The 11,645-nt window shown below is 45.9% G+C and overlaps 1 protein-coding gene across 1 annotated transcript; it reads left to right on the forward strand.

Moving 5' to 3' along the window:
* The first annotated feature begins 10,491 nt into the window (after positions 1 to 10,491).
* Positions 10,492 to 11,120, forward strand: LOC121870854 (pollen-specific leucine-rich repeat extensin-like protein 2). The gene is made up of 2 exons (XM_042372823.1): positions 10,492 to 10,567; positions 10,801 to 11,120. The coding sequence occupies exons 1-2, from the start codon at positions 10,492 to 10,494 to the stop codon at positions 11,118 to 11,120; spliced, it is 396 nt and encodes a 131-aa protein (XP_042228757.1).
* The last annotated feature ends 525 nt before the right edge of the window (positions 11,121 to 11,645 follow it).

Genomic DNA, 11,645 nt, shown 5'->3' on the forward strand with positions numbered 1-11,645 from the left:
ATGTGTGTGTGTGTGTGTACCGGGACGATCTTAGGGTGTTTCAGTTACGATACCTTTCCTTACGTTGTTTTCTTAATTACGCTCCTATATTAATCCTACTGCGATCCTTTAAACATTACTATAGCTACGATAACCTCACTACAGTTTTACTTCACTCCATCTACGATTTCATTATCTTCGTTTCCGTAACTCATCTACGATCCTACAATACACCAGCTACAATACATTAGCCCTCACTTCCTACGATACTCCACACCACTTCCCCCTCCCACCCCCTCCCCCTTCGTACAACACCTCATTCCCCATCACCCCCTCCTCTTTACGACACCCCACATCCCCCTTTTCCTCGTCTCCCTTCCTCCCCTTCAATACCCTAATCCCCTCACCCCCCTCTTTCTTAAAGCTCTCCCAAAAAACAAGAGCGCATCTATCGACTAGCCAATCCCCTGGTCGTTGAATCTTCTCTTAACCCTCCCCTCTAAACGGTAATTGGATCAGACGAACTACCGTCAATACCTGACCCTCCCCTCACCTCCCCTCACCCTAATACCCACCTTAACGAGGGTCATTACCATATTAACCAGCTCTTTCGCCCAAATTATTCTATCTTTATGGTAGTATTACTTAAAAGGGGCCTCTTGGTTTTTATATGGTGTTGTGGTGTTTTGTGTGGGGGTGTGTTTTATTGTCTTGTTTGGATTCGGTGTTTTTTTTTGGGGGGGTATAAGTTTTTTTTCTAGGTGGAAGTGCGATGGGACTATAGGGATCGATTGCAATAGTAGAAGGACGAGAAGAAGACTGATACTGCAGTAGTAGTTGTTGTTGTAGTAATAATTTTAGAAATAATAGTTGTTGTAGTCAGCATAATAGTAATAATAATAATTAGTTGTAACAATAGTAGTAGTAGTAGTAGGTGCTGTTGCTATTATTGTAGTGGTATTAATGATAATTTAGTAGTAGTAGCAGTAGTAGTAAAAATTAATCCCCAAATCTGGTCGACTAATATATTTTTTTGAAGATGGCTGTCGGCACCTGAAGTTTTACTCCCTTCCCACCTGAAGTATGCACCCCACCTGAAGTATGCACCTCTCCTGAAGTATGCACCCATGAAGTATGCCCTCCCACCTGAAGTATGCCCACCCCACATGAAGTATGCACACCACCTGAAGTATGCACCTCATTATACCTCCTGAAGTGCCCCCACTGTATGCCATGAGTATGCCCATAGTATACCCTACCCACCAAGTATGCACCCTACCTGAAATGTATGCACCCCACCTGAAGTGTGCCCTCCTACCAGTTGGCTCACATCGTTATAACCTCTTTGACAACATCTATTTTTATTATATCCTTAAGTTATTGTGGCGGTGTTATCAGATGTATAGAGCCATTGATGAGTTATAGTAACTCTCTCTCTCTCTCTCTCTCTCTCTCTCTCTCTCTCTCTCTCGTGTCTCTCCCCATATCATTCCTGCCTTTGCGTTGCAGCTGCGTTTCCCACGTTCCTTGTTTTCCCCATTTTCCCCATCCTCCCTCCCCTACCCTCCCCACCTCCCCCCCCCCCTCCCCCCACCCCTCCCTCCCCACCCTCCCTCCCCTCCCTTCCCTACCCCTCCCCTACTACTCCCTCCCCTACCCTCCCTCCCCTACCTCCCCTCCCCACCCCTCCCTCCCCACCCTCCCCTCCCCCCACCCCCCCCCCCCTCCTCCCCCTCCCCCCCACCCTCCTTCCCTACACCCCTCCCCCGCTCCCTCCCCACCCCTCCCCCCCACCACTCCCTCCCCCACCCTCCCCTCCACCACTCCTCCCCCCCCACCCTCCCCCCACTCCCTCCCCCCCTCCCTCCCCTACCTCCCTCCCTCCCCCCCCCTCCCCTCCCTCCCCTCCCCTCCCTCCCCCCCCCCCCCCCCCCTCCCTCCCCTACCACCCCCCCCACCACTCCCTCCCCTCTCTCCTCCCCTCCCTCCCCCTCCTCCCCTCCCTCCCCCCCTCCCTCCCCTCCCTCCCTCCCCCACCCTCCCTCCCCATCCCTCCCCCTTCACCTCCCCACCCTCCCCATCACCCTCCCCATCCCACCCCTCCACCACACCCTCCCCTCCCACCCTCCCCACCCACACCCCCCCTCACACCCCTCCCCCTCCACCATTGTCTTGCCACGACCATTCTTCCTATGAACATCATTCCTACGTCTTTATTGGACAATCTACCATGCAACCTCTCCCCCCTCCTCATTCCCTCCCCTCTACCCACCTCACTCCCCTCCATTCCCACCCCACCTCATTCTCTCCCTCCCTCAGTCCCTCCTCTACCTCCTCCCTCATTCCACCCCCAACCCTCCCCTCCCCTCCCCTCCTGCTCCACCCCCTCTACTCCTACCCCCCTCTTCTCCACCCCTCCTCTTCTCCACCCCCTCCGTTCCACCCCTCCCTCCACCCCCCTCCGCTCCACCCCCCCTCCACCTCCCTCCACTCCCCCCCCTCCCCCCCCTTCCGCTCCACCCCCTCCGCTCCACCCCCTCCGCTCCACCCCCTCCGCTCCACCCCCTCCGCTCCACCCCCTCCACTCCATCACCCGCACTCCCTTCCACCCTAACTGCCCTCCACCCTCACATCATTCCCTCCACCCCACCTTACCCTCTAGTTTACACACACACACACACAACCCACACACACACGCTAGACAGAATGGAGAAAGAAAATATTTAGAATTATTTTTTATTTCTCAATGAACTTACTTAGCAGTGAAACGAATCAATTTAGAATCCTTGAATCTGGTAGACCAAGCCAGCAAGACGCGTCTCAGAGGAGATAAGAGAACAGTGAAATTTACGACGGTCCCCCCCCCCTACCCCTTCTTCCCTCTTACTTCCTCGTTTTCTCTAAACTTTATTCAAATGAGAGACCCGTTTTCTGTAACGACGCTTATATTCTGGCTTACGGATTTCTCTCTCTTTTGTCCTAATAGTAAATCGACGTTGTATTTTTAGCTCCAGGATGTAACTTCAAGTGAAGATGTTAGGTTAGGTAATTGTTTACTTTAGCTCTGCCATTGTCTAATTATATTGATTGAACCCAAATCTTACATAAATGTCTAAAACTTTATTAATATTTAAAATGCAGTGAAGGAGAAATGTAAGGTACGCTGTCTTGTTTTATCCGTCAGTAATAAAAGAACGCGAGAAAGAAAGGCAGGACTTGGACGATGACTGAAATATTTGGTTAGATAATGGAGTTCAAGGCACAGAAAAGACCCAGGAAACATGATTATTGTTATTCGAGGACACAGGAATGTTTATGAGATGGAGCTTGTTTATGATAAGGTTTATATTAAGTGCACAAGACGTTTTCTCTATATTGTTCCTACTCTGTTACTTGTAAGAGAATTAAATGAAGAAACGATTTAACTTCCTTTGAAAAGTTTCTCGATGTTCCTTTGTTCTGAAAACGGCTCCAATATTTATAGTTGTGTGATATTTTTGCCCCATAGTTTAAGACTACACACCATGTCTTCAAGATAGATAGGAGGTAGTACTGGGGAACTGTTCCTCGTCTCAGCGACTTACACAACGCAGTGTGATTTTTTACCATAAAGGATTGTGTTATACCAGGAACTGCAATTGTTATGGATTGTTACAGCTTCTACAGCCGCCTCGCTCAGAAAGGCTACAACAACCATCTGTGCTGTTTTATACTCCGTTAGCTTCGTCGATCTAATGCCCGCCTCTCTCTCTCTCTCTCTCTCTCTCTCTCTCTCTCAACGGTCATGGGGAGAGAAGACCCTCATCATTGTCGTATTAACATAATCCCTATTCAAATGCGTCTTTCCACCATTTCCGTTAGTTGTGTCGTGAATTCTTCCTGGGGCCGGTGTTTCAGAGGTTCGTTGGGTGAATATAATAAAGATTAACAAACTAATTAGTTAAAATACCGTAAATAACAAACAACCGGAAGTCAAAATAGAATAGTAAATATATTATTTTATTTAGACATTTTCTTAATACCAGTTTAAAAAAAATTGAGTCTTTGGAAATTTTTTTTTTCCTTAAAGTAAGTCAACTAGTTTGGTGCTTTCTTGTGAACTCCCTTCCTTCCTTCACTGTCTCTTGCTCCTCTCCTTCCTTCCTTCCTTTCACATTCCTCCCCCTCCTTGCCTCCTTCACAGTCTCTTGCTCCTCTCCTTTCTTTCACATTCCGTTCCCCTTCCTTCCCTATTTCACATTCCCTCCCCCTCCTTCATACTCCTTCCTTTCGTTCAACTTCCCTCTAAACATTGATTTTCTTGTCTCTTTGTGTTTATTATCTGCACATTCGAATTCCTTTTGTTATTGTTCCGTTTCCTTTATCCTTCTCTCTTTATTGTCATTCGTTTCCCCCCTTTTATTATTATTGTTCTGTTTATTTTTCTATGTCTAATTTGTGTATCGGTATCATTATAATTATCCATTTTGTTTTGTACCCATTTTATTGTTTCTTTCGTTTTCGTCATTTTCATTTATTTTACTTTCAGGTCATTTGTATTCCTGTTTATTTTAATTTTATTTTATCTTGTGTTTTTCTTCTCATTCTTTTATTCTATTATGTTATGTCTCTTCTCCTGTCCTTCTTTATTTTATTTTCTTCGTTATTTTTACTTTCCAATAAATATTATTACTTTCGTTATTATTTTCATGTAATTATTTTTACCTTCCAGTAACTTTTTCTCTTCACTTGTGTTATTCTTTGTATTTTTCTGTATTTATCTTAACGTTTTGCTGATTTCTCTTTCTTTTCGTTGTTTTATCGCGTCTATGTTTCTTATGTTCGTTTATTTGTCTTTTTTTTTGCACTTATCCTGAATTCCTTTTTGTTGTTAATTATTGTATGTTATTATCCTTTCACGTTTATCTTTATTACTATGTTTGCTAATTAGTCACATTGTTTATTATTATCTGTCTCCTCTCACTCTCCTTCCACCCCTTGTTAACCCACCGCCTCTACCTGTGTGTCGCCCGTATTCATGAGTCGTGTCTTGTGCCGTGTAGATGTCGTGTACAGGCCAGTGTGTGTGCAGGTGGTGGTGTTTCCTAAGTGTGGTAACATTGTCTCATCTGCATACACACACCTCCAGCTGCCTGCCTGCCTGCCTCCGATCTCTTGCTCAGTTATGTGTTGTGATGTGTGAGTTTGTAGCATATACAAGGAATACTCTGTGGAAACCCTAACTTTGAAGAGATAAATACCAAACAATTAATCAAACCTACCCCCCATAGTCTGCCCTGTAGATAACGGAAATACAGGAACGAAGGAAAACTCCCAAATAATATATATATATATATATATATATATATATATATATATATATATATATATATATATATATATCTGTTTTGGATATAATGAAGTCAGGCAAGGAAAAAAAATTTGTGTTTCCCAGAGGTTGCTGCACCCGGATCGCCCCCCCTCTCCGTGCCAGTGTAGGTGTTGACGGTGTGTTGAATATCATTGTGGGTATTGCAGGTCGTCAGTGGCTTCCAGGTGATGTTCTGAACACACACACACACACACACACACACATCTTGATTGGGTGATAATGAGCCAACTGAAACTCGTGATACTGTGGTCAGTGGTCTAGTTTAACCTAACCTAACCTAACCTAAACCTAACCTAACCAACCAATCAACCCAAAATCTAGCCTAACTTAATCTAAACCCAATCCAATCCAACCCTAGCCTAACCTTACCTAATCGAAAACTAACCTAAATAAAACATAACTGACCTAACCTAACCTAACTTGACCCAAATGTAATATAACCCAACGTAACTCTACCAAAACCTCGTCTAATGTAACCTAAACCTAACCTTGTTTAAGCCACCATGAACTGAACGTAATATGACGTAACGTGACCTAACTTGACTCCCCTTAGGATTGGTGAGTTGATACGATGCTCCTCTTAAAACTGCCGTGGTGGAGAAGGAGGCCTGGCAGAGTGTCCTCCAGCCCTCCTTCTCTCTCCTGTCCTCCTTCACTCTCGCAGCCTTCTCCTTCACCCTTCACTCCTGACCCTACATTCCGCCCCCTCACCCTCCACTCCTCACTAGCCCAGCCCTTCCTTCCTTCCTCCTCCACTTCGCTCTTCTCCTATATCCTCTTCTCCTCTCTCCCCTTCTCCTCTCTCCTCCCGACCCTCGCCTCCCTTCCCTTCCATCTCCTCCCTCTCCCTTCCATCTCCTCCCTAGGACAAACTCAGCACTGGGACAATCTGTTAGACCCTAGCCAGCCAGCTAGCTTCCAGTGCTTTCACGTATATTGCTTGAAGACACAGTGTGAACCCTGGTCTCTCTCTCTCTCTCTCTCTCTCTCTCTCTCTCTCTGCGCACGCCAGAGGGTCGTAAAATTTTCCCTTCCCACAAAGTATATCTTGCATCGATATAGACGTTACTATATAATGATGGTTCACCTGTGCACCACCACCAGACTCCGTGCACAGGACCACATTAGTCTCATTGTCCAAGATCAAAGCCTCAGCTAGAGGTCAAAGATCAGATGTATTATAACAGATTTGATTTTCAGATTTGCCCCGCGAGGGGGCTAGTTTATTGGGCACACCCTTGCATCCTGTGCAAGGCGAAGCGTTCACAGCGCCCAACAGGGAAGCATGCGGAGTTCAGGGTTGCCTTCTTGACTCATGCATTAAGGGCGCAAGTGCCTGAAAGGCCATGGATTATGTCGGCGAGTTACATGTAGTGACAGCATGAGTGTGTGGGTGTATTAAAGGTTAGAGGTCAGAGGTCAAATGTGCTATAGAGTGTACTAGAGTCCAGAGCTAGAGGTCAAAGGTCAGATGTGCTATAACGTGTATTAAAGGTTACTGCTACAGACCAGAGATCAGATGGGTTTCAGATTTTACAAATTTGTCCCGCGAGGGAACTGGTTTATTGAAGTCAGCGCTAGAGGTCAGAGGTCCACCACACTCCCTTCCCAGTCGTGGCTGTTATGTTATGTGGTGATTTTCTTCAGGTAAGCATACAGTATATATCAGGTACCTTTAAGAGAGCTCCAGCCCCTGACAGGTTCAGCCATGTTAATATTGTTTATGTTGTTGTTATTTACTTTGTATCTGGATCGATCATTCTGGCTAAAAATATTCGTTTAAATTTTAATTTGTTTACAGAGTTCAATAATAGTCCAGAGTCTCCTGTGTTGATATTATCTTCTCAGACTATACTTAAGGCGACCTTTACTTCCCTCTAGATATATTTTATACATCCTACAACACGATGACTCATACTGCTGGTCCGGTAGTCATTATAAGTGAGGACAAACTGGTGAACGAGTCCTTCCTGTGTTTTTCACCTGGCAAATTTATGAACTGTCTTGGAGTCGGAGTGCTTAAAGGCTTCTCCGGCAGTTCCCAAATACATCTCAAGATAATAAGAGGAGTCAGTGTTGTGTATGTGAAGTTTTTAGACTGAGAATTGTTCCAGCTTTGATATGTAACGTCCTTGATAATGTTATAACCAGGGGGAGTGAGTTACAAATACCCCAAACAGTACACAGTATCATCGCTAGGCGGGAGGAGGAGGGTCCTTGTCTTAAACAAAATATTCCTTATCCATCTAACTTATTCGTGTTCCAAGCGATACTTACATTACTGTGCTTACTGAAGGTCTTCTAGTCCTACATTACCTCTCCTAGGGTCCTCTGGCCTCCCACGAAAACAATTTAATCGAGTCATATTATTCCGTCCCTATGTTGATTCCTTCATTGTTGTCGTAACGAAGGAATCTGAGTCCATCTCTTCTCGATTGAACATCTTGCTACTCTCTCGTTCGTTATGCTGCCGGCGTGAGACATGTAGCGGAAGTCTTGGAATACCGTAGTGTGGAGATTTAAATATGATATATATATATATATATATATATATATATATATATATATATATATATAATTGTGTTCCTGTTCTGTAGCCTGTAATTTACTATGATTCCCCCTGTAGAATTTTAATCCCCCCCCCTCCTCATATTTTATCCTTACGGTGTAGTGGTGTATAGGTTAGGTTAGGTTAGGTTAGGTTAGGTTAGGTGTCTATTGTGCTGAAATTTATTTATGGTAAAGCTCTAACCCTACCGGGGCTCCTTCAGGAGGGCGGACACTGACCTCCTTCGGTCCCCTAACTCTGTGATCAAAGACCGAGGCAGGGCACTGTATCCTCTCTCTCCCTACCCCATACAGACCACCCGACTCCTCCCACCCCACCCTCCTCCCCACCTCCTCCCCACCCCACCGCTCTCCTCCCCACCCTGCTCCTCCCCACCGCTCTCCCCATCCGTCCCCACCCCACCACCCATCCGTCTCCATCCTCTAGGCCTTACAGAAGTGCTCACTTATTGATCTGGTCAAGCCCATCTCCCCCACCTGGTTAAACCCACCTCCTCCACCTGGCTAAACCCACCTCCCCACCTGGCTAACCCACCTCCCCACCTGGTTAAACCCCTCCCCCACTAACCGCCAAACCCCACCTCACCCTTCCAGCAAACCCTCCAACACCTAACCAGCAAACCCACCTCCCCAAGCCAACCAGCCCCACCCCCCACCCTAGTTAGTGTGATATATACAGTACACTAAATAGGGATAATCATTACAAGAAAACCCTGACCATTTTTTTCTCAATAGGTATAACTCTTGTGTTTATCGCTGTGTGTGTGAAATAGCTGGTATGTGTTTTTTATTTGTTCTGTTTTATTGAAGACGTCATTTATCATAACTAAAACCAAATTATATATTATATATATTATCACAATTTCAGTAGTACCCTTAAACGTATGCTATATATATATATATATACCACTACACATTAATCATTATACATCACTGTTTCTTAAGTTGTCGCTATCAGCCCAGAACACAGTAAGATATGTGAGCATCATTATATCAGTCTCCTTTATGATCAAAGCCTCGTGAGTCTCGGCTCATAGGACATCGTGCCAAGTTCTCCCTCCACTCTCTTTGTTTTCTCGTTCTTTTGTTTCCTTGAAGCTAAGATGGGCCCCAGTGCTGATGGGTCGTAGTATTGATATCTTAGTGCTAGGGCCTAGTTTGTGGGCCCAGTGCTGATGTGGTGTTTTTTGGGTGTTTTTGGGGTGTGTGTTTTGTTTGTGGGGTTGTTGGGTTGTGTGGGTTGTTGTTCGTGCTAATGGCCCTAGTTCTGTTGGGCCGGTGCTGATGGGTCATAGTATTGATATCTCAGTGCTAATGGGCCCCAGTTCTGTTGGGGCCCCGGTGCTGATGGGTCATAGTATTGATATCTCAGTGCTATGGGCCCCAGTTCTGTTGGGCCCCGTGCTGATGGGTCATAGTATTGATATCTCAGTGCTAATGGGCCCTAGTTCTGTTGGGCCTGGTGCTGATGGGTCATAGTATTGATATCTCAGTGCTAAGGGCCCCAGTTCTGTTGGGCCCCGGTGCTGATGGGTCATAGTGATATCTCAGTGCTAATGGGCCCCAGTTCTGTTGGGCCCCAGTGCTGATGGGTCATAGTATTGATATCTTATGCTAAGGCGTTCTGTTGGGCCGTGTGATGGTCTGTATTGATATCTCGTGCTATGGGCCAGTTCTGTTCAGTTGAGCGTATTGATATCTCTGCTAGGGTTCTGTGGGCCCGTGCTGATGGTCATAGTATTGATATCCAGTGCTAATGGGCCCAGTTTCTGGGTGTGATGTATTGATATCTCAGTGCTATGGGCCCTAGTTCTGTTGGGCCCCGGTACTAATGAGCTATAGTGTTAAGGACCCAGTTCTGTTAGTCACCAGATGTAATGGATCCAGAATTATGATAATCCCCAATCCTAATGGAATCACTTACTGATAAGTTCCATTCCTAGGCCTTAGTCATAATACTGTAGGCCAATAATCCTAACTATAATTGGCCATAACGTAAGCACTAGAATAGGGTCAATTTGGTCTTAAGCTTCAGTGTTAATGATTAGGTTCAATTGGGCCTATTAGCACTGGGGCCTATTTCCTCCGTCGCCCAATCATCTTGCGTGAAGGAGCCAGAGCTATGAACAATTGATTGACCAGGTAGACGTTCATACCTGAGAGGTGTTAATTAAAGGAGAAAGATGAGACGATATGATGAATAGATACAAATATTACTGACTTATCCTTCCTTTTCTTCTTACTTCTTAAGTCTTTCATCTTCTGCTTTATTCAGTATCTCTCTTTTCATTGAGGTTTCTATAATTCCTTGATCCACTCTATACTAAAGAGGCAAACGAGTTCAGATAAGACGTAAATAGATGGGTAGATAGATAAAACACACACACACACACACACACACACACACACACACACACACACACAAATAAATAGGATAGGATTTGTCTTAGAAATGTATCAATTAGATTTATACACAATTATACTTCTGAATGCATTATTAATACTTTATCTTATTTACAGGTACTGTGTGTGTGTGTGTGTATACAAACTGGTCAATTCTCACCTGGGCAAGTATGGTACCAACTCTCCTCCTCTCATTGGCTGATACACCTGTGGTTCACCTGTGGACGTTACGGATCCTAAAATCTCGTATGTTCAGTTTTCCCTCGTAACCTGGTGAAGGGTGACGCGTCTCGTGGGGCTCTTATTGGGTATGGTGTGATGGTGGTCAAAATAGCGTCGAAATTGCGCTCAGACTTGACCTGAACCAAGGCGTACTTTTGTCAGCTCTGACTCCAGACGAATATCCATTACCCTAAGACCCCAGACCCTAAGACCTCAGGACCCTAAGACCCTCAGACCAAGACCCTCAGACCCCTAAGACCCTCAGACCCCAAGACCTTCAGACCCCAAGGATTCTCGAGACCCCAAGACCCCCTCAGACCCCAAGACCCCCAGACCAAGACCATCAGACCCCAAGACTCAGACCCCAAGACCTCATAGAACCCAAGACCCTCAGACCCCAAGACCCCTCAGACCCCAAGACCCTCAGACCCCAAGACCTCTGACCCAAGACCCTCAGACCCCAAGACCCCCTGACCCAAGACCTCAGACCTCAACATCCCCTGACCCAAGACCCTCAGGACCAAGATCCCCAGACTTAAGACCCTTAGACCTCAAGACCCTCAGGACTTACATCTAGACCCAAACCCTCAGACCCAAGACCCTTAGATCTAAGACCCAGATCCATCGCCCAGAGTCAGACTAAGGACCTGATACCCCCAGACCAAACCCATCACCCCTGACCTGTCACCCATCACTTCCTGCCTGTTGACTGTTGACTGAGGGCGTGCTAACAGCTGCGGCCCAGTTACGTGTCCTGTCATTAACTGGGTAATCACGCCTGATGGAGAGTCATTTGTCCCTTTCCTTCCCGTCTTCCATCCTCCTTCCCTCCCTCCCTCCCTAACTTCTTTCCTTCCTTCTCCACCCCTCCTTTTCCTTGTTTCACTTCCTTTTTCCCCTCTCTTACTTCCTCCCTTTCTCTTCCCTCACTCATTAATCCATACTTCCTCCCACCTCCCCTCCCTACCCATCTCTTAATCCTCTCGTGTTTCCTCCTCCCTCCCTCCCCTTACATCCTCCTGTATTCCCTCCCTCCTTTTATCCATCTAGTCATCTTCCTCCCTCCTCCCTCCCTCCTCCTCCTTCTCCCTCCCAATTATCT

The sequence above is a fragment of the Homarus americanus genome, unplaced genomic scaffold (genome assembly GCF_018991925.1).
Source record: "Homarus americanus isolate GMGI-L3 unplaced genomic scaffold, GMGI_Hamer_2.0 scaffold50490, whole genome shotgun sequence".
In the NCBI taxonomy this organism is placed as follows: Eukaryota; Metazoa; Arthropoda; class Malacostraca; order Decapoda; family Nephropidae; genus Homarus; species Homarus americanus.